Genomic DNA, 25241 nt, shown 5'->3' on the forward strand with positions numbered 1-25241 from the left:
AAAGTGGAAACATTGCTACTGACCTTACAAAAATTAAACAAGCTGCATGAAATGGAAAAATTCCTAGAAACTCACAAACTATGAAAACTAAATCAAGAAGAAACAGAATATCTGAATAAACCTAAAAAAGTAGAGATTGAGTCAGTAATCAAAAAACATCCAACAAAAAGAGCTCAGGACCAGACATTAATGCTAAATTCTGCCAAACATTTAATTTAAAGCATTGGTCCCCAACCTTTTTGGCACCAGGGATGGGTTTCATGGAAGACAGTCCTTCCACGGATAGGGGACGGTGCGGGGGTTGGTTCAGGTGGTAATGCGAGCAATGGGGAGCAGCAGATGAAGCTTTGTTCGCTCACTCACCTGCTGCTCACCTCTTGCTGTGCGGCCCGGTTCCTAACAGGCCACGGACCGGTATCAGTCTGCAGCCTGGTGGTTGGGGATCCCTGATTTAAAGGATTAACATAATCTTTCACAAACTCTTACAAAAAGGAAAAGAGGACATAAAACTTACCAACTCCTTCTATCAGGGCAGTATTACTGGGTTACTAACACCAGACAAAGATATTACAAGAAAATATAACTACAGACTAATATCCCTTGTGAAGATAGTTGCAAATATCCTCAACAAAATACTAGCAAACAGAATCTAGCTGCACATCAGAAGGATTATGTACCACGACCAAGTGGGATTCATCCCAGGAGTGCACAAAAACCACATGATCATCTCAATAGATACAGAAAGTGCATGTGACAAAATCCAATTCTTTCATGAGGAAACATTGAACAAATAGGAATTGAAGGAAATTTCCTCAAGCTGGTATACAGTGTCTATAAAACAACCATCAGTAACCACCATATTTAACAGTAAAAGGATGAAAGCTGTCCCCCTAAGATCAGAAATGACACGGATGTTCACTTTCACCATTTCTATTTAACATTTTACTGACGGTTCTAGTCAGGACAATTAGGCAAGAAACAAAAATAAAAAGTATTGAGATTGGAAAGGAAGAAGTAAAACTATATTCACAGATGACATGATCTAAGAACATGGAAAACCCTATAGAATCCACCAAAAAAACCCAATCTCAAAACCAAAAATCAAAACAATGAGCTGCACAAATTCAGTCCAGGACTGCAAGAAGTGAGGCATGAGGACACTGATACCAAATCTAGACAAAGATATCACAAAAAAGTAAATTACAAGTCAATATCACTGATGAACATAGATACAAAAATCCTCAACAAAATATTAGCAAACTGAATTCAACAATACATTACAAAGATCACACACCATGATCAACAAGTGGGATTTATTCCAGGGATGTAAGGATGGTTCAACACCCACAAATCAATGTGATACACGACATTAATAAATTTAAGAATAAAAATCATATGATCATCTCAATAGATGCAGAAGAAGTTTTTGATGAAATTCAATATCCATTTATGACAAAAACTCTAAACAAAGTGGATACTGAGGGAACCTACCTCAACATAATAATGACTGTATATGACAAGCTCAGATATAACATCATACTCAATGATGAAAGGCTGAATGCATTTCCTCCAAGATCAGGAACAACACAAGAATGCCAAGACTCACCACTTTTATTCAACATAGTTTTGGAAGTCCCAGCCACAGCAATCAGACAAGAAAAAGAAAGAAAAAGAATCCAAATTGTAAATGAAGAAGTAAAATTGTCTGTTTACAGATGACAAGACACCATACATAGAAAATCCTAAGGACACCACCAAAAAAACTACTAGAACTCATCAATGAATTCGGTAAAGTTGCAGGATACAAAATTAATATATGGAAATCTGTTGTACTTCTATACACTAACAACAAACAATCAGGAAGCGAAATTAAGAATATTACATCTATAATCACATCAAAAAGAATAAAATATCTGGGAATAAATCTAACTAAGGGGGTAAAAGACCAGTATCAGAAAACTATAAGACACTGATTAAAGAAACTGAAGACAACACAAACAAATGGAAAGATACACCAGGCTCATAGATTGGAAGAATATATACTGTTAAAATGACCAGACTACCCAAGACAATCTACAGATTCATATATGTTACACACGAAAGCTATTAAGAGAGTAAATCCTTAGAGTTCTCTTCACAAGGAAAACAATTTTTCCCTATTTCTTTAATTTTGCATTTGTATGAGATGATTTTCTCTAAACTTACTGTGGTTATCATTTCGTGGTACATATAAGTTAAATCATTATGCTGTATACCTTAAACTTACAGTGCTGTATGTCAATTATATCTCAATAAAAATGGGGGGAGAGGAGGGAAAGACAGTAGAAAAGATCAGTGAAAGAGCTGAGTTTTTTTGAAAAGATAAACAAAATATACAAACCTTTAGCCAGATTCACCAAAAAGAAGAGAGAGCACTCAAATAAATAAAATGAAAATGAAAAGGAGACATTGCAAATGAAAAGGCAACCTACAAGATAGGAGAAAATATTTGCAAATCATAAATCTGATAAAGGGTAAATATCAAAAATATATAAAGAACTCATATAACTCAAAATAAAAAAATTTTATTTAAACATGGGTAAAGGATCTGAATAGACATTTTTTCTAAGAAGACATATGAATGCCAACAGGTACATGAAAAGGTGCTTGACAGCACTAATCCTTAGGGAAATGCAAATCAAAACCACAATGAGAATTCACCTCACACCTGTTAGAATGGCTATCATCAAAAAGACAACAGGGGGCTTCCCTGGTGGCACAGTGGTTAAGAATCTGCCTGCCAATGCTGGGAACACGGGTTCGAGCCCTGGTCTGGGAAGATCCCACATGCCGCGGAGCAACTAAGCCGGTGAGCCACAACTACTGAGCCTGCACGTCTGGAGCCTGTGCTCCGCAATGGGAGAGGCCGCGACAGTGAGAGGCCCGCGCACCGCGATGAAGAGTGGCCCCCACTTGCCGCAACTAGAGAAAGCCCTCACACAGAAACGAAGACCCTACACAGCCGAAAATAAATTAATTAATTTAAAAAAAAAAAAAGGGAAAATACTCAACTAAAAAAAAAAAAAAGACAACAAATAACAAGTGTTGGCAAGGATGTGGAAAAATGGGAAATCTTGTACACTGTTGGTGGGAATATAAATTGGTTCAGCCACTATGGAAAACAGTATGGAGGTGCCTCAAAAAATTAAAAATAGAACTATCATATGATCCAGCAATTCCACTTCTGGGTATTCATCAGAAGCAAATGAAACTACTATCTCAAAAGGATATCTGCACCCCCATGTTCACTTTAGTTACACTAGCCAACACATGGAAACAACCTAAGTGTCCACTGACAGATGAATGGATAAAGAAACCGTGGTGTATATATACAATGGAATGCTGTTCAGCCATAAAAGAAGGAAACTTGCTATTTGTGACAACATGGATGGACCTTGAGGGCATTACGCTAGGTGAAGTAAATCAGAGACAAACAAATATTGTATGATATCATTTATTTGAATTTAAAAAACTCATAGGCACAGAGAACAGACTGGTGTTTGCCAGAGGCAGGGTGTAGGGGTTGTGCAAAATGGGTGAAAGTGGTCAAAAGGTACAAGCTTCCACTTATAAGATAAATAAGTCCTAGCAATATTACGTACAGCTTGGTGGGTATAGTTAATACTGCACTGTATGTTTGAAAGTTGCTAAGAGAGTAGATCTTAAAAATTCTCATCTGCAGAAAAAAATTATAACTATGTGTGGTGATGGATATTAACTAAAATTATTGTGGTAATCATCTCGGGATACACATATAATCTTTATGTTGTACACATAAAATTAATAAAATATTGTAGGTCAATTATGTCTCAAAAATAATTTTTTAAATGACAGCAAAATCATAAGCAACAAATGAAAAAAAATCTAAGTTGGATTTCAAGAAAATTTAAAACTTCTGAGCATGAAAGGACCCCATCAAGAAAATGAAAGGATAACCCACAGAAGCAAATGTGGTATGTCTTTTCATAATCCTGATGAGAGTCTAGCATTTCAAATAAAGAACTATTATAACAATACAATAAAAAAAATACATAATCCACTTAAAAATGGGCAAAGGGTTTGGACAGACATTGCTCCAAAAATGATGGCCCATAAGCACACATATAATGCTCAATATCTTTAGTCATTAGGGAAGTACGAATCAAAATCATGAGATACCAATTTCCCACCTACTAGGATAGTTATAATAAAAAAAAAAATTTGGAAAATAACAGGCATTGGTAAAAATGTGGAGAGACTGGAACTCTTATACACTGCTGGTGATAATGCAAAATGGTGCACCCACTGTGAAAAAGTTCAGCAGTGCTTCAAATTGTTAAATACACAGTCACCATAGGATCCAGCAATTCCATTCTTCAGTATATACCCAAGTGAACTGAAAACATATGTTCAAACAAAAACTTGTACATAAACATTCATCACAGCATTATTCATAATAGTCAAAAAGTAGAAACCAGCTAAATATCCATTGGCTGATGAATGGTTAAATAAATGTATATGCGTTACAATGGAGTATTATTGAGACCTTAAAGGAATGAAGTACATACTACAACTTGAATGCACCTTGAAAACATTATGCTAAGTGAAAGAAACCACATATTGCATGATTCTGTTTACATGAAACGTCCTGAATAGGCAAATCCAGAGACAGAAAAATCAGTACATGCCAGGGAAAGGTGGGTTGAAATACATTTGTAACTACAAGTTTACTTTTTTTGGGGACAGAAATTTTCTGGAATTGGATAGTGGTGATTAATACACAACACTGTGAATATACTAAAAAGCACTGTACTGTATACTTTAAAATGGTGAATTTTATATTACGTAAATTTTATCCCAATTTTTTAAATGTAAAAAAAAGTGAAGTATGATGTTTCAGACATACAAAGGCAGAAAAATTCATCACTAGCAGACCCACACTACAACAAATGTTTAAGTCCTTCAAAAAAAACAAAAACAACAACAATAAAAAAGACAAGTCCTTCAGGAAAAAGGAAAATGATACCAAATGAAAATCTGGATCTATGTAAAGGAATGGAGAGCATAAAAAATGGTAACTATACAAAGAAGTAGTTTTTAATATTGTTTAAGCATTTTTTAAAGATAATTGACTGTTCAAGCAAAAATAACAATGTATTGTGGGGTTCACAACATATGTAAAAGAAAATGCATGACAATAATAGTATAAAGGCCAAGAGGGGAGAAATGAAAAGTACAATATTGTAGGGTTCCTATAAGATATGCAAAGTGGTATATCACTTGAAGATAGAGAATGGTAAGTTAAAGATGTATATTACAGACCACTAAAGCAACAGCTAAAATACCAGGATAAAGAGTTATAATCGATAAGCCAACAAAAGAGAACAAAATGGAATCATACCGAATACTCAATCCAAAACAAATATGGAAAAGAGGAAAAAGTGAACAAAGAATAGATGCAACAAATAGAAGACAAATAATAATATGACGAGCTAAAACCTAATCACATCTATAGTCATCTTAAATAAAATGGTCTAAAAACTGCAAGTTAAGAGGCAGACAGAGATTGGATTAACAAAAAAATAAAAATAAAAAGCAAGACTCGATTATATGCTGTCTGCAAGAAATAGGCACCTTAAATATAGATATAAATAGATAAAAAGTAAAAGGATGGAAAAACATATCTTATGCTGACCACTAGTCAAAAAAAATCTGGAGTGATGATATTAATATCAGATAAAGTAGATTTCAGGGAAAAAATTATTACCAAGGATAACGAATGTCATTTCATAATGATGAAGAGGTCAGTGAAGTCAAGAGGACATAAAATCCTAAAAATGTATGCACCTAATAACAGAGCTTCAAAGAACATGACATAAAGGCTGACAGAATTGGAAGGAGAAAAAGATAAATCCACAATTATAGTTGGAGATTCCAATACTCCTCCCAACAGTTGACAGAATAAGTAAATAATCAAAAAGAACATATAGAACACTATCACAGAAATTGCCCTGACATTTATAGAACATGCCACACATCAATAACAGGATGCACATTCTTCTCAAGTGCATAAGTAACATTTACCAAGACAGACAATATTCTGGACCATAAAACTAGTTCCTAAATTTTAAAAGAATCAATTTTAAATTGATTTAAATTTAAATTAAATTTAGAATTAAATTATAAGCCAATATCAGAAAGATTTCTAGAAATTCCCCACATTTTTAGAAACTAAAAAACATACTTCTAAATAATCCATGGATCAAAAAAGGCATCAAAAGGAAAATTAGAAAATAATTTGAACTTAATGAAAATGAAAATACAACATATCAAAATGTATGGAATACCAATAAGACAGTACTTAGGAGGAAACTTAAAGCACTACCCACCAATATTTCATAAGAAGAAATGGATTGGATCAATAACCTTAGTCTCAAGAAATTAGAAAAAGAGTAAATTAAACCCAAAGTAAGCCAAAACATTGTTAATAAAAATCAAAACAAAAATCAATGAAATGGAAAACAGAAAAATAGGAGAGAAAAATCAATGAAAACAAAATCTGATTCTTCAAGAAATTCATTAAATTAATAAAGACTGATTTTTTAAAATAATAATGCAAATTACCAGTACTAGGAATGAAAGGGTGACATCATTACAGATGCCACAGATATTGAAAGAATAAAAGAATATTATGAACTTTATGCCAATAAAATTCAACAAACAGATCAACAAAATCCTTAAAAGATACAAGCTACCCAAGCTCACTCAGGAAGAAAAAGATAACCTGAATAGCCCTATATTTATTAAAGAGATAGCTTCACAGTTGAGGATATAACACCAAATGTACTCTCTATCTAAAAATTGCAAAGGAAGGAATAGTCCCAGTTCATTCAATGAGGACACTATTGCCCTGATACCAAAACTAAAGAAGACATTACAAAATAAAATCAGTATTCCTTCATAAACAAAGATACGAATATTCTAACACAGTTTTAACAAACAAAATTCAATAATATATTAAAAAGATAAAACAACAGGAACAAGTAAAGTGAATTCCAGGAATGCTGGTTTAATATTTTAAAAATCAATGTAATTGGGACTTCCCTGGTGGTCCAGCGGTTGAAACTCCATGCTTCCAACACAGGGGGTGCGGGTTCGGTCCCTGGTCAGGGAACTAGGATCTCGTCTGCCACGTAGCATGGCAAAAAAAAAGCACCAATGTAACTGAACCTTTACAGGAAAATATAGAAGAAATTTTCTGTGACCTCAGATTGACAAAGATTTCACTGACAAAGATATGACACCCATATCCATTTTTTAAAAATTTGACAAATTGGACTTCAGCTAAATTAACATTTTCACTTCAAAAGGTACTGTTAAGAGAATAAAAAGACAAGCCACAGTCTGGGAGAAAATCTCAGCAAAATGTGTATCTGATTAAAAACCTGTATTCAAAATTGGACAGCTACATGTAAAAGTATGAAATTAGAACACTCCCTGACACCATGCACAAAAATAAACTCAAAATGGATTAAAGACCTAAGTGTAAGGGCAGACACTATCAAACTCTTAGAGGAAAACATAGGCAGAACACTCTATGACATACATCACAGCAAGATTCTTTTTGACCCAGCTCCCAGAGAAATGGAAATAAGAACACAAATAAACAAATGGGACCTAATGAAACTTAAAAGCTTTTGCACAGCAAAGGAAAACATAAACAAGACCAAAAGACAACCATCAGAATGGGAGAAAATATTTGCAAATGAAGCAACTGACAAAGGATTAATCTCCAAGATTTACAAGCAGCTCATGCAGCTCAATAACAAAAAAACGAACAACCCAATCCAAAAATGGGCAGAAGACCTAAATAGACATTTCTCCAAAGAAGATATACAGATGGCCTACAGACACATGAAAGAATGCTCAACATCATTAATCATTAGAGAAATGCAAATCAAAACTACAATGAGATATCATCTCACACTGGTCAGAATGGCCATCATCAAAAAATCTAGAAACAATAAATGCTGGAGAGGGTGTGGAGGAAAGGGAACACTCTTGCACTGTTGGTGGGAATGTAAATTGATACAGCCACTATGGAGAACAGTATGGAGGTTCCTTAAAAAACTACAAATAGAACTACCATACGACCCAGCAATCCCACTACTGGGCATATACCCTGAGAAAACCATAGGTCAAAAAGAGTCATGTACCAAAATGTTCATTGCAGCTCTATTTACAATAGCCAGGACATGGAAGCAACCTAAATGTCCATCGACAGATGAATGGATAAAGAAGATGTGGCACATATATACAATGGAATATTACTCAGCCATAAAAAGAAATGAAATGGAGGTATTTGTAATGAGGTGGATGGAGTTAGAGTCTGTCATACAGAGTGAAGTAAGTCAGAAAGAGAAAAACAAATACAGTATGCTAACACATATGTACGGAATCAAAGGGAAAAAAAAGCCATGAAGAACCTAGTGGCAAGACGGGAATAAAGACACAGACCTACTAGAGAATGGACTTGAGGATATGGGGAGGGGGTGGGGTGAGATGTGACAGGGTGAGAGAGTGTCATGGACATATATACACTACCAAATGTAAAATAGATAGCTAGTGGGAAGCAGCCGCATAGCACAGGGAGATCAGCTCGGTGCTTTGTGACCACCTAGAGGGGTGGGACGGGGAGGGTGGGAGGGAGGGAGATGCAAGAGGGAAGAGATATGGGAACATATTGTATATGTATAACTGATTCACTTTGTTATAAAGCAGAAGCTAACACACCATTGTAAGGCAATTATACTTCAATAAAGGTGTTTAAAAAAAAAAATAATAATAATCCCTTACATTTCTTGGCACATTTTTTCTTTCCAAATCCCTATCCTCTGAGTACCATGTACTCTTCTTTGCAGACCACTACTCTAGGTAATGATAAGCTCCAAAGAATTTTCCTTCTCTGGAAACTCAAGAGAACTAAATTACATCTCCTCCCAAGGGCATAGCTCTTATATCCTTTGGTACATATTGCACTATCTCCACAGACTAACCATTTTCCCCTGATAAAGAGCACAGATGCTCTGCTAAATGCTTTTCATTGAATTCATTTAATCCTGAGGACAACTCTGAACTAGGTACTATTATCAGTCCCATTTTAAATTAGCACAACTGAGGTAAAGAGAGGTTAAGTAATTTACTCAGTTGGTAATCTGAAATCAGGCAGTCTGGCTTCAGTTGCTCCTGTCCCTTCAAGGCCCATTTAAAGTCCCCTTGTAGGTACTACAGCCTCATCATTCCTAATCCAGCACATTCCTTCAACCCTTTCTCTGCAGTCCCCTCCATCTACCCTCCTATCTCCTACTATGCTCTAGTTCCCAGCTTCCCAAAAGCTGCCCAAAAGGAAAAGCAGTCTGGCAGAGCAACCATTTCCCTGAAAGATTAAACTGAACAGTGTCACCTCTGCCTTCCTATCCTACCTACTCCATATCCTTTTATCTTGGAGAGTCTTACCCACCATGTTATCCTCAAATGTCATCCTGGGTAGAAATAGAAATATCACCTAGAAAAGGATTAAAATTAATTTTACATGAAGGATGCCCTCTTAAAGCCTCCTGAAGAACAGAGTGACTATCCCTGCCCACGGGCTGCAAGAAGTTACAAAAGTTTAGAGAACAGGAGGGAAAGAAGGGGTGAGGGCTAGAAGGATGGGGAATGGGAACAGGAATTAAGATCTATTGACCACTAGTGGTAAGTGCTATGGACTGAACTGTATCCCACCAAAATTTATATCTTGAAGTCCTAACCCTCAAAGTGATGGTATTCGGAGATAGGGCCTTTGGGAGATAATTAGGTTTAGATGAGGTCATGAGGGTGAGGCCCTTATGGTTGGACCCAAGCCCTTATAAGAAGAGATGCCCATGTGAGGACACAGTGAAAACAAACCTGTCTACAAGTCAGGAAGGAAGCCTCACCAGAACCTGATCATGCTGGTACCCTGATCTCAGAGTTTCAGCCTCTGGAACTGTGAGAAAATAAATTTCTGTTGTTTAAGCCTCCCAGTCTGTGGTATTTTGTTGTGACAGCCCAAGCAGACAAAGACTGTAGAGATTTTACATAGTACCTCATTTAATCTCCCAATAAGTATATTCATTTTATAAATGTCTAAACTAGGTTTCAACTGTCTAATAACTACAATGTCATTGCTTTTACCCTATCTCTCCTCCTACAGAGGACAAGTAGCCTATATCTTGGCTCTGGTCCAACTCTGTCAGTAAATATTTCCCTTGGATGAGTCCCTAATCTTTCCTAAGCCCAAATCTACTCTTCTGCCATTAGGAGAACTAAACAGGATGCCCTCTAGAGTGCTTCTGCTGCACAGAGATTATTCAAAATGCATGAAAGCAGGAAAAAATGCAGAGATTACTTAGAACACAAGAGGGTTTTTTAAAAATCTTACCGCTCCTAAAAAGATATCACTACACCAGCATATAAATAAAAAAGCAGGAAAAGTCAAAATAAACTATTCTGACTCTGTATCTCACCAAATCATTTGGGGAGAGAAAAGCTTCGTGTGCCATTAATGGGTGTATTGACGTGGTCATTGGACTGAGCTGGTCACTAACTTCAACAGAACTTAGTTACTAGAGGAATATCAAATATTCAGAAGCTCAGATACTAGGATCCTTGACTTTACAAAGATAAAAAATTCCAATTCTCCTCATCCTTCTAAAATTCTGAACTTAAACTGAGATGGAGGGCATGCTAGTTTCTACCTTTATATTACAAGCAAGTTCCAGCTGGCTCAAAAAGCAAAGATTCATTTAGTGTTATACGGAAAATTTTCTAGTCTTTACTGGATTTTAACAACTATAAATGGCAAATACCACTTATTTCAGAAATCTGCCAAGTACAAAGAAAAAAACTAATTTTAACACAAAGTACTTTATAACACTTTTCACAAATACACCAACCATTAAAGAGACATTATACAATATTCAGTATCCCTGCTATACTGAGGAAACTTCAAATCTATGTAAATGTAAACCAAAAACTCTTCCCAGAAAATCTCCACATTAAAAAAAGAAAAAGTATTCACAAAGCACTCTAAAAAAGTAAACAGGGTCAATAAAAGGGAATTCAATTATCACTGTAAGGTAGTTATTGCAGAATCTTCACATCACAATAACCTGTTGAAAAACTATTTTAAAATATTATTTCACACCATTAACATAATGCCAGGGATTTGCTTTGATTCAAAAGAATCTGGTAGAAAGGGAACAGAGTGGGGGAAATGCAGGAATGGAAAAAAGACAGTTCATGAATTAATAACTGTTGAAGCTGAGTAGGGCGTATATAAGGATTCATTCTCCATTTCTTTCTAATTCCATGTATGTTTGACATTTCTCCATAAGAAAAGCTAAAAAGTTATTATACACTCTTGAAGAACAAATTTAATCCTACAAAACAAGAAAGACTAGTACCTTCCAATCTTCGAATTTTTGCTTTCACAGAAATAACAGCTTCAAAGCGTGAAACTCTCAGCTCAAAACATGTTCCAGTCAGTGTTTCAATGAAGAGCTCCATGGTATCATAGAAAGGAAGTCTGTAGTAAAATGGTCCCACGTTATCTTCATTGAAGAATGGAGGATCTTTTCTGTTATCCATTACTTTGACTTTTCTAATTCCTCTGGAATATGTTGTAGGCAACTATATTCCAGTTCTAACCAAATCAGCTTTGAACATTGGTAATATATATCGTTGTTCATGTTTTGAGTTTTGTACCTAAAAAACAAGAATAATGTTTTTTTAACAAGCCTATGTGAAAGTCTCATTCCTCCACAAAGATTTTCTCAACTCTGGCCCATATCAGCCTTCCAGAGAGCCCAGAATTCATTTTAGTGCTTACTATGTCTAATCCTGAACTTTACACAATTGTCTTTGAACTCACTCTCCCAATTAGAGTGTAAGATTATTAAGAACAGGTATATTTGCTACACTTTATCTTACTAGAGCTCAGCAGTTACTTACATTACATGCTCAACAAATATGTTTTGTTGTTAATGATATTTGAACCAATGAACTCAACATGTAGGTATATATTTGCAAGACTTGGAATAAGTTATGCACATCCTTTCCTAAAACACATAAGTTACATTTTATAACCCATACAAAGTATAATGTTATAGCCATTGTACATCTGAATCACACTGAATAAAAGGAATAGTAACCATCTTAAAAGTAGGATTCACTAAATAATCAATAAGCATTTGGGTTTCCAGAGGTTATCCACCAGTATAGCACTGAGATGAGGTTAATACTGGTAACAGACATTAGACATAATCTCTACACACAAATATACAATGGCTAATGAATATGAGAGGCAAACACAACCAACAGAAACACTAAAATAAATTACAAGTGTATAATTAGGAGAATAGGAATAATCAAGTTGATAAATTGCTATTAATCAGTGAAAACTTTGAAAAGGTGTGGTGGGGGGCTTGAACTTAAACTAAAAGGACAAATGATACATATTCTTTCTGGAGAAGTAGGTAAATCTTTTCAATACCTTTATGGCGATATAATTTATATATCATAAAATTCACCCATTTAAAGCCTAAAATTTACTGGGTTTTAGTATGGTTACAAAATTGTACAACTATCACCATAATCATTTTTTTTAAATTTATTTTTATTTATTTATTTATTTTTTTGTCTGTGTTGGGTCTTCGTTTCTGTGCGAGGGCTTTCTCTAGTTGCGGCAAGCGGGGGCCACTCTTCATCGCGGTGCGCGGGCCTCTCACTGTCGCGGCCTCTCTTGTTGCGGAGCACAGGCTCCAGACGCGCAGGCTCAGTAGTTGTGGCTCACGGGCCTAGTTGCTCCACGGCATGTGGGATCTTCCCAGACCAGGGCTCGAACACGTGTCCACCATAATCATTTTTAGAACATTTTTATCAACCCTAAAAGGAACCTCTTATTCTTTAGACACACTTCTAAATTCTGTCTCTCTCAGCCCTAGGCAATCACTAATCTACTTTCTGTCTTTATAATTTTGCCTATTCTGGACATTTCACATAAAAAGAATCATATAATATGTAAACTTTTGTGACCGGCTTCTTTCACTTAGCATGAGGTTTTCAAAGTTCATCCATGTTCTAGGATGTATCAGTATTTCATTCTTTTTTTTATTTCTGAATAATAGTCCATTATAAGGATGTACCACATGTTAACTTATCCAGCCATCAGTTGATGGGCATTCTGGGTTGTTTCCAATTTTTGCCTATTATGAATAATGCTGTGAGAACACTCAATTACAAGTCTGTGATACACATGTTTTCCTTTCTCTTCCATATATATCTAGAAGTGGAACTGATGGGTTGTGTGGTAACCCTGTGTTTAGCAATTTGTGGGACTACCAAACTGTTTTCAAAAGTGGTCTGAACCATTTTACATTCCCACCAACAATGAACAAGGGTTTGGATTTCTTCACATCCTTGCCAATACATTTTATTGTCTTTTGATTAAAGTCATCGTAGTGTGTATGAAGTAGTGTCTCACTGTGGTTGTGATTTGCCTTAATGACTAATGATGTTAAGAATCTTTTTACGTGCTTAGTACCCATTTGCACATATTCTTTACAGAAATGTCTATTCAGAAAGTCCATTCAGATCCTGTCCATTGAGTTATTTTTGTCTAACACTTTCCAGATACAAGCTGTTTAATGGATATATGATTCACAAATACTTTCTCCAATTTTGTAGGTTGTCTTTTAACTTTCTTGATAGTTTCCTTTAAAGCACAAAAGTTTTAATTTTAATGAAGCCCAATCTGACTATTTTTCTTCTGTTGCTTATACTTTGGGTATCATATTTTAAAAGCTTTGCCTAATGCAAGGTAATAACAATTGACCAGTACATATTTTTCTAAGAATTGTATAGTGTAGCCCTTACATTTAGGTCTATAGTCTATTTTGAATTTATTTTTGTGGTGGTTGTACAATAGAGGTACAGCTCTATTCTTTTGCAGACAAATAACCAGTTGTCTCAGCACCATTTGTTAGAAAGGCTATTCTAAATCCATTGAATTGTCTTAGCACGCTTGTTGAAAACCAGCTGACCACAACCTCAATTCTGTTCCATTGATCTATATGTCTATCCTTATGCCAGTAGCACACTGTCTTTGTAGCTTTGTAGTAAGTTTTGAGATCAGGAAGTGTGAGTCTTTTAACTTGTTCTTCTCTTTCAAGATCATTGGCTATTCTGGGTCCTTTGAATTTCCATAGGAATTATAGGATCAGCTTGTGTATTTTGCAGAAACACTAGTTGGGATTTTGATACGGACTGTGTTCAGTCTACAGATTAATTTGGATAGTATTACAATCTTGACAATATTAAGTCTTATAATCCATCAACATGCAATATCTTTCAGTTTATTTATAACTTCTTTAATTGCTTTCAACAATGTTCTATAGTTTTCAGATTATACGTTTTGTATTTTAAAACCGTATTTCTAAGAATTTTGTTCTTTTTGATGTCCCTGTCAATGAAATTGTTCTTAGTTTCATTGTCAGATTGCTCATTGCTAGTGTATAAAAATACAATTGATTTTAATATATTGGTCTTGTTCACTGCAACCTTGCTGAACTCAGTAGTTCTAGTATTTTTCTAAGTGGATTCCTTAGGATTTTCTACATACAAGATAATGTCAACTACAAACAGAAATTTTAACTTCTTCCTTTCCAATCTAGATGATCTTTATTTCCTTTTCTTACCTAATTGCCCTGCCTGGAATCTCCAATACAGGTTGAATAGCAGTGGTGAGAGCAAACATTCTTGTCTTTTTCCTGTTGTAGGGAAAATCATTCAGCCTTTCACCATGAGCTATGATTTTAGCTGTGGGGTTTTCATAGGTAATCTTTATCAGATGGAGAACGTTCCCTTCTATTCCTACTTTGTTTACGTGTCAGTTGTCTTTTTTAAATCACAGTGTTAGATTTTGTCAAATACTTTTCTTTAGTGTCTCAGATGATCGTGTGGTTTTTGTCTCATATTCTATTAATATGGTGTATTACATTGACTGCTTTTTGATATATTGAACCAACCTTGCATCACTGGGATAAATCCATTTGTATATGGTCTGTAATCATTTATATATGTTACTAGATTTAGTTTGTTAGTATTTTTTGAAGATTTTTGTGTCTATATCCGTAAAAGTTATTGATCTAGTTTTCTTTCTATGTTTTTGTCTGGTTTGATATCAAGGTAATACTGCCCTCATAAAATAAGTTGAGAAGTATTCCCTAAAGGTAGATAGACTCTTGAATGTATTTCAGGATGGGTAAAGCCTCAGAGTGGGGGAAGAATATCTGTAAGACTAGGTGAACAGAATGTGAACAATAGAGCAGTGCAGGAATGAAGAAGAAAAATGGGTGATAAATTTTTTACTTTTTTTTTGCCAAAGGATATATCACTGAAGTCACTACAATTTTCATAACAATGTGATTAAGGAGAAGTTATTTTTTAAAACTTTTGGTTTGATTAATAACCTACATCTCCATTCTATAGACATGATTTTCACAGGCATCTAAAATCTGGATACTGAGGCTTCCCTGGTGGCACAGTGGCTGGGAATCTGCCTGCCAATGCAGGGGACGCGGGTTCGAGCTCTGGTCTGGGAGGATCCCGCGTGCCGCGGAGCGACTGGGCCCGTGAGCCACAACTGCTGAGCCTGCGTGTCTGGAGCCTGTGCTCCGCAACAAGAGAGGCCATGACGGTGAGAGGCCCATGCACCGCGATGAGGAGTGGCCCCCGCTCGCCGCAACTGGAGAAAGCCCTCGCACAGAAACGAAGACCCAACACAGCCAAAAAAAAATAAAAAATAAAAAATAAATTAAAATCTGGATACTAGGGACTTCCCTGGTGGTCCAGTGGTTAAGAATCTGCCTTCCAGGGGACTTCCCTGGTGGCGTAGTGGTTAAGAATCCACCTGCCAATGCAGGGGACACAGGTTCGAGCCCTGGTCCGGGAAGATCCCACATGCTGTGGAGCAACTAAGCCCATGTGCCACAACTACTGAGCCTGCGCTCTTGAGCCCATGAGCCACAACTACTGAGGCCACGTGCCACAACTACTGAAGCCCACACGCCTAGAGCCCGTGCTCCACAGCAAGAGAAGCTACCAGAGTGAGAAGCCTGTGCACCGCAACGAAGAGTAGCCCCCACTCGCCGCAACTAGAGAAAGCCTGAGCACAGCAACAAAGACCCAACTCAGCCAAAAATAAATAAATAAATAAATAAATTTATTAAAAAAAAAAAAAAAGAATCCGCCTTCCAATGCAGGGGACACCGGTTTAATCCCTGGTCAGGGAACTAAGATCCCACATACCACGGGGCAACTAAGCCCACATGCTCTAGAGCCCGCATGCCACAACTAGAGAGCCCATGTGCCACAACTACTGAGCCCACACACTCTGGAGCCCGCACGCCACAACTAGAGAGAAGCCTACACGCCACAGCAAAGAGCTCACGTGCCACAACCAAGATCTGATGTAGCCACATAAATAAATAAATAAACATTTTTAAAAAAAATAGGTACTTGCCTGGTGGTCCAGTGGTAAAGAATCTGCCTTACAAAGCAGGGGACGTGGGTTCAATCCCTGGTCAGGGAACTAAGATCCCACATGCCATGGGGCAACTAAGCCGGCACACCACAACTACTGAGCTCACGCACCTCAACTACAGCCCACGTGCCGCAAACTACAGAGCCTACATACCCTGGAGCCTGCACACCACAACCGGAGAAGAGAAAACCTGCATGCCACAACTAGAGAGAAGCCCACGCACCACAACAAAAGATCCCACATGCCTCAACGGAGATCCCAAGTGCCACAACTAAGACCCGATGCAGCCAAAAATAAACAAAATAAATAAATAATAAATAAATCTTTAAAATAAATAAAAATCAAGTAAAATCTGGATACAAGACAGACACCTGAAATCCAACACGTCCAAAACTAATCATCTTTCCTACAAACCTCCTTCTTGTCCTACAGTCACCATCTTGGTAAAGGGTACCACCGTTAACCTAGTCATTTAAGCCAGAAAGCTAGGAATCATTTTAGATTTTTCCTGCAGCCTCAAGGTATCTAGAAGTGACCAATCCTAACAGCACAACTTAACATTTCTATAATCTGTGACCTTCTCCAGCCACACTGATTAGGACTTAGTTCAGGTCTTCATTAGCTCTTAACTGAGCAACTTTGATAGCCTAGCTATAATCCTTGACTCCTGCCCTTCACTCTTCTGATCCATTCTCTAGGATGTCAACAGTTATCTTTTTTAAAAAAAGAAAGTTTAATAAAAACTGGATTAGGGTATCACATCATATAGTTCAGAAATTACTTTACTCTTAATTATCTATAGATAATAGGGGGAAAGGTCACTCAAAGTTCTAAAATTTTTTAATATTTGACTTTAGAATGCACTGTGGTGAAACCATCAATTCGGACTAAATGAGGGAAATGAATCTAAGTTAGCCTAAAGCCCGAATGTTTTTTTCCTTTTAAATAAACTATTATTTAGAGCAGTTTTAAGTTCAGTTCGCCGCAAAATTAGGCAGAAGTACAGAGAGTTCCCACACATTCCCTGCCCCCACACATGCACAGCCTCTCCCACCGTCAACAACCTACACCAGAGTGGTATATTTGTTACAACAGATTGACACATCATTATCACTCAAAGGCCATAGTTCACGTTAGGGTTCATTCTTGGTGTTGCAAATTCTTTTGATTTCCACAAATGTATAGTAATGTACCCATCATTATAGTATCACACAGAATAGTTTATGAGTAAAGCCACTATAAACATCCATGTGCAGGTTTTTGTGTGGACATATAAGTTTTCAACTTACCGGGGTAAACACCAATGAGTACAACTGCTAGATCTTACAGTAAGAGTATGTTTAGTTTTGTAAGAAACTGCCAAAGTGTCTTCAAAAGTGGCAGTTCTATATTGCATTCCCACCAGCAATGAATAAGAGCTCCTACTGCTCCACATCCTCACCAGCATTTGATGTTGTCAGTGTTCTGGATTTTGGCTATCCTAATAGGCATATAATAGTATCTCATTGTTTTAATTTGCATTTCCCTAATGACATATGATGTGGAGCACAGTTATCTTTTTAAAATGTAGAACTGATCATGTTATTTCTTAGCTCAAGGCCTCACAATGGCTTCCCACTGTCTACAGAATTCAGACTCCTTAGAAAGGCTCCTAAGATAATGCATCTCACCTTCCAGCCCTATTTTATTTATACACATACCTCATCCCATCCTGCAGTATATCTGGTACTTCTATCCTCTAATCATTTGTGACTGCGGCTTCAAAAAACACTGGTCTCTATATCGTTGCTCCTGCTTTCCTCTACTCACCGCCGTTCCCACACTTGGCTACCTGACAAGCACCTATGATCTTTCAAGACTCAAGTCGAATAGAAACTATTCTACAAAGCCGTTTACAGTTCCTCCCATTCACACCCTGACCTCCATCATATACGGCGCCCATTACAATCAATTTCATTTTTTACATGACTTTCTTATTCTACTAAATTGTAAGCTTTTTAAGGGAAGGACAACTGATTTACCACCCCATCACCTAGCACAGTGTTTTGTACATATTGGTACTCATTAAAGGTTTGTTCAATGAAAGAGTAAATAAATATTCATCCTCTCAACTGATTTTTAGAGCAAACCTGTAATATAGGTAAGGTATTATCCCTGCTTTAGGCATGAAGAAGTGTTTGGTTATGCTACAAAAGTTTGTTTGGAGAAATGTTGGTTTCCCAAAGGAATCATTACTCACTCCAAACTAACTCCACCAATGTTTACGCAACTCATAACGTACAGAGATTTCTGCTATGGTGAATTTTTATAACTCAATATAGTTAATAATATTAATTACATTGAGTTATAAAAATTCACCATAGCTCAATATATAATACTAATATATAAAATTCATCAATTAACTAGGGAGTATACTTAATATAATTAAGCATAATGAATATAATTAATTAAATAGGGAACCTGAATTGCATTGTGCAGACGCTAATCTTCCTGAAGACATGGCACGACAGGAAGAAAAGCTATTGCTGGCAGCACAGCTTCTTTGAGTGCTGTTATACTTTTTATCAAAATAATGAGTAATAAATATGATAACACAAAGTAATATGTGAATAATACTGCTGGTGAATTAGAACAAAATATTTTACAGTTCGTATGGAAACACAAAAGACCCCGAATAGCCAAAGCAATCTTGAGAAAGGAAAATGAGGTTGGAGGAATCAGGCTCCCCGACTTCAAACTATACTACAAAGCTACAGGTAATCAAGACAGTATGGTACTGGCACAAAAACAGAAATATAGATCAATGGTACAGGATAGAATGCCAGAGATAAACCCACTCACATATGGTCACCAAATTCACAACAAAGGAGGTAAGAACATACAATGGAGAAAAGACAGCCTCTTTAATAAGTGGTGCTGGGAAAACTGGACAGCTACATGTAAAAGAATGAAATTAGAACACCACCTAACACCATACACAAAAATAAACTCCAAATGGATTAGACCTAAATGTAAGCCCAGACACTATAAAACTCTTAGAGGAAAACACAGGAAAAATACTCTTTGACATAAACCACAGCAAGATCTTTTTTGACCCACCTCCTAGAGTAACGGAAATAAAAACAAACAAATGGGACTTAATTAAACTTAAAAGCTTTTGCACAGCAAAGGAAACCATAAACAAGACAAAAAGACAACCCTCAGAATGAGAGAAAATATTTGCAAGTGAAACAACAGACAAAGAATTAATCTCCAAAATATACAAACAACTCATGGAGCTCAATATCAAAAAAACAAACAATCCAATTAAAAGATGGGTGGAAGACCTAGACATTTCACCAAGGAAGACATACAGATGGCCAAGAGGCACATGAAAAGATGCTCAATGTCACTAATTATTAGAGAAACACAAATCAAAACTACAATGACCTCATGCTGGTCAGAATGGCCATCATCAAAAAATCTAGAAACAATAAATGCTGGAAAGGGTGTGGTGAAAAGGGAACCCTCCCACACTGTTGGTGTGTATCCCGCATAGTGGTTGTATACACCATTATGGAAAACAGTATGGAGCTTCCTTAAAAAACTAAAAATAGAACTACCATATGACCCAGCAATCCCACTACTGGACATATACCCTGAGAAAACCATAATTCAAAAAGAGACATGTACCACAATGTTCACTGCAGCACTACTTACAATAGCCAGGACATGGAACCAACCTAAATGTCCATCAACAGATGAATGGATAAAGAAGATGTAGCACATATATACAATGGAATATTACTCAGCCATAAAAAGAAATGAAATGGAGGTATTTGTAATGAGGTGGATGGAGTTAGAGTCTGTCATACAGAGTGAAGTAAATCAGAAAGAGAAAAACAAACACCATATGCTAACACATATATATGGAATCTAAAAAAAAAAAAAAAAAATGGTACTGATGAACCTAGTTCCAGGGCAGAAATAAAGATGTAGACATAGAGAATGGACTTGAGGACATGGGGTGGGAGGGGGAAGCTGGGGTGAAGTGAGAGTAGCATTGACATATATACACTACCGAATGTAAAATAGCTAGTGGGAAGCAGCAGCATAGCACAGGGATATCAGCTCGGTGCTTTGCAATGACCTAGAGGGGTGGGATAGGGAGGGTGGGAGGGAGGCTCAAGAGGGAGGGGATGTGGGGACATAGGTATGCATATGGCTGATTCACTTTGGTGTACAGCAGAAACTAACACAGTATTGTGAAGCAATTATACTCCGATAAAGATCTATTAAATAATAATAATAATAATGCTGGTGACAGTGGTAAAAGACCATTACTTTCAAATAAAAGCCAAATAAATGGCTGTATTGCTCAGGCTGTGTCTCTTATATCCTTAATACATTGACATGCCTGTAGGAATAATGACTGAACCTAACCCCTTTTCCTACCTCACTGAAATGACTGCTTTTATAATACAATTTTGGGTAATATGTGGATTCTTAAGAACATACTTATCATCCTATATCAAATAAGAATGTACTACAGAATTATCAGTGTCTGTTCCCCCAAAGCCAAGAGCACTCCTATCTACATAGTAAAAGATCTAGCAACAGAGGTCAGGGGTCAGGAATGACAAACTGAATATTACAGAAATAAAGCCATGGGTGACCAGTGCCTGTCCAAGGAATTTAGAGACATAAGATATAAAGATCATTTTTTTCACCACAGTAGTCTTCCACAGCAATGCTCTGAATATAATAAACAAATGGTGGGAGAAGGTAAAATAAAGACAGATTTGGAAGTCCTTCATCTGCAACAAGAATGTACAGAGTAATTATGGGCTAAAAGAAAACTAGCAACCTAGAACAGCACTAATTGTACTGGAACACCACCACAAATTTGGGCCCTCATCAATGGAGTAATTTCCAAAATCCAAAAAGAAGCAAGATTGGTAACCAAATTCAAAACTGAAATATGTGCCTCTAGGAAATAATTATACTTCTCCTCAGTAGTAGAAATCACTGTAACAGAGGGCAAAGCAAGTCTAGGAAATCTAGTTAAGCCAGACTGGAGGACTAGATGATAGCAGAGGGGCAAACGGAAGCTCCAGTAGGCCAAAGACCTAGCCAGTACTAAGGGTGGGGTCCATGGACACCTTTTTTTTTTTTTTAAACATATCACTTTACACTTGGATGAACTCACTGATGTGGCAAGTCTGAATCAGCCCTGGGCTTTTTTTTAAAAAAATAAATTTATTTATTTTATTTTATTTATTTTTGGCTGTGTTCGGTCTTCGTTGCTGCACGCGGGTTTTTCTCTAGTTGCGGAAAGCTGGGGCTACTCTTCGTTGTGGTGCGCGGGCTTCTCATTGCGGTGGCTTCTCTTGTTGCGGAGCACGGGCTCTAGGCACACAGGCTTCAGTAGTTGTGGCTCACGGGCTCTAGAGTGCAGGCTCAGTAGCTGTGGCACACAGGCTTAGTTGCCCCACGGCATGTGGGATCTTCCTGGACCAGGGCTTGAATCCGTGTCCCCTGCATTGGCAGGCAGATTCGTAACCACTGCGCCACCAAGGAAGCCCCGTGGACACCTTCTGAAAGTTGTGTTAGAGCATGCTTGACTGAGCAGATTATGGAACCCTATGATGTTGGTAAATGAGGGGCAATGGAGACTCAAAAACAGGATGGAAAATGATACAAGGACAGCTAAAAAATAGAAGAGGAAGAGGAAAGAAGAAGGCAGAGAAAAAAATACGTCCAGAATTTTTACCAATAATTTAAAAGCCATGCTTAGCTATTAAGAGTAATGGAGTCAAAAGAATGAAAAGACTTGAGAACAGTCTCAGAGACCTCTGGGACAACATTAAACGCACCAACATTCGAATTATAGGGGTCCCAGAAGAAGAAGAGAAAAAGAAAGGGACTGAGAAAATATTTGAAGAGATTATAGTTGAAAACTTCCCTAATATGGGAAAGGAATAGTCAGTCAAGTCCAGGAAGCACAGAGAGTCCCATACAGGATAAATCCAAGGGGAAACACACTAAAACACATATTAATCAAACTATCAAAAATTAAATACAAAGAACAAATATTGAAAGCAGCAAGGGAAAAACAACAAATAACATACAAGGGAATCCCCATAAGGTTAACAGCTGATCTTTCAGCAGAAACTCTGCAAGCCAGAAGGGATTGGCAGGATATACTTAAAGTGATGAAGGAGAAAAACCTACAACCAAGATTACTCTACCCAGCAAGGATCTCATTCAGATCCGACAGAGAAATTAAAACCTTTTCAGACAAGCAAAAGCTAAGAGAATTCAGCACCACCAAAGCAGCTTTACAACAAATGCTAAAGAAACTTCTCTAGGAAGGAAACACAAGAGAAGGAAAAGATCTACAACAACAAACCCAAAACAATTAAGAAAATGGTAATAGTAACATCATATCGATAATTACCTTAAATGTAAATGGATTAAATGCTCCAACCAAAAGACATAGACTGGCTGAATGTATACAAAAACAAGACCCATATATATGCTGTCTACAAGTGACCCACTTCAGACCTAGGGACACATACAGACTGAAAGTGAGGGGATAGAAAAAGATATTCCATGCAAATGGAAATCAAAAGAAAGCTGGAGTAGCAATTCTCATATCAGACAAAATAGACTTTAAAATAAAGACTATTACAAGAGACAAAGAAGGACACTGCATAATGATCAAGGGATCAATCCAAGAAGAAGGTATAACAATTGTAAATATTTATGCACCCAACATAGGAGCACCTCAATACATAAGGCAAATGCCAACAGCCATAAAAGGGGAAATCGACAGTAACACAATCACAGTAGGGGACTTTAACACCCCACTTTCACCAGTGGACAGATCAACCAAAATGAAAATAAATAAGGAAACACAAGCTTTAAATGCTACATTATACAAGATAGACTTAATTGATATTTATAGGACATTCCATCCAAAAACAACAGATTACACTTTCTTCTCAAGTGCTCATGGAACATTCTCCAGAAAAGACTCATATCTTGGGTCACAAATCAAGCCTTGGTAAATTTAAGAAAATTGAAATTGTATCAAGTATCTTTTCTGACCACAATGTTATAAGACTAGATATCTACTACAGGAAAAAGAACTGTAAAAAATACAAACACATGGAGGCTAAACAATACACTATTAAATAACCAAGAGATCACTGAAGAACACCATACACAAAAATAAACTCAAAATGTATTAAAGACCTAAATGTAAGACTAGACACTATAAAACTCTTAGAGGAAAACATAGGCAGAACACTCTATGACATAAATCACAGCAAGATCCTTTTTGACCCACCTCCTAGAGAAATGGAAATAAAAACAAAAATAAACATATGGGACCTAATGAAACTTAAAAGCTTTTGCACAGCAAAGGAAAACATAAACAAGACGAAAAGACAACCCTCAGAATAGGAGAAAATATTTGCAAATGAAGTAACTGACAAAGGATTAATCTCCAAAATTTACAAGCAGCTCATACAGCTCAATATAAAAAAAAAAAAAACCCAATCCAAAAATGGGCAGAAGACCTAAGTAGACATTTCTCCAAAGAAGATATACAGATAGCCAACAAACACATGAAAGGATGCTCAACATCACTAATCATTAGAGAAATGCAAATCAAAACTACAATGAGGTATCACCTCACACCAGTCAGAGTGGCCATCATCAAAAAATCTACAAACAATAAATGCTGGAGAGGGTGTGGAGAAAAGGGAACACTCTTGCACTGTTGGTGGGAATGTAAATTGATACAGCCACTATGGAGAACAGTATGGAGGTTCCTTAAAAAACTAAAAATAGAACTCCCATACAACCCAGCAATCCCACTACTGGGCATATACCCTGAGAAAACCATAATTCAAAAACAGTCATGTACCACAATGTTCATTGCAGCTCTATTTACAATAGCCAGGACATGGAAGCAACCTAAGTGTCCATCAAGAGATGAATGGATAAAGAAGATGTGGCACATATATGCAATGGAATATTATTCAGCCATAAAAAGAAACGATATTGAGTTATCTGCTGTGAGATGCATAGACCTAGAGACTGTCATACAGAGTTAAGTCAGAAAGAAAAACAAATACTGTATGTTAAACATATATATGGAATTAAAAAAAAAAAGTTCTGAAGAACCTAGGGGCAGGACAGGAATAAAGACGCAGATGTAGAGAATGGACTTGAGGACATGGAGAGGGGGAAGGGGAAGCTGGGACGAAGTGAGAGAGTGGCATGGACATATATACACTACCAAATGTAAAATAGATAGCTAGTGGGAAGCAGCCGCATGGCACAGGGAGATTAGCTCGGTGCTTTGTGACCACCTAGAGGGGTGGGATAGGGAGGGTGGGAGGGAGACGCAAAAGGGAAGGTATATGGGGATATATGTATATGTGTAGCTGATTCACTTTGTTATAAAGCAGAAACTAACGCACCATTGTAAAGCAATTATACTCCAATAAAGATGTTAAAAAAAAAAAGATCATGGGAGTAATGGCATCAAAAAAGGTTTCTAAATCAATTTCCAAAACATTTCTCTCCTTCCTTCTGAAAAAGTTCT

The 25241-nt window shown here is 36.8% G+C and overlaps 1 protein-coding gene across 6 annotated transcripts in view; it reads right to left on the reverse strand.

Annotated features, from left to right (window-relative positions):
- The window catches only part of ZFAND4 (zinc finger AN1-type containing 4), a 76778-nt gene that overhangs the window by 50759 nt on the left and 778 nt on the right, over positions 1-25241 (reverse strand). For 2 of the 6 annotated variants that reach the window (XM_059899241.1, XM_059899240.1), the window contains exon 2: positions 11505-11805. The exons of 2 other annotated variants lie outside the window; for them this stretch is intronic. In XM_059899241.1, coding sequence (XP_059755224.1) covers positions 11505-11688 — 184 coding nt within the window. In that variant the 5' untranslated portion in view covers positions 11689-11805. Of the gene's footprint in view, positions 1-11504; positions 11806-25241 lie in introns of those variants that run through there. 2 more of the 6 variants (XM_059899246.1, XM_059899243.1) reach the window with 2 other exon arrangements.

The sequence above is a fragment of the Balaenoptera ricei genome, chromosome 16 (assembly GCF_028023285.1).
Source record: "Balaenoptera ricei isolate mBalRic1 chromosome 16, mBalRic1.hap2, whole genome shotgun sequence".
Taxonomy (NCBI): Eukaryota; Metazoa; Chordata; class Mammalia; order Artiodactyla; family Balaenopteridae; genus Balaenoptera; species Balaenoptera ricei.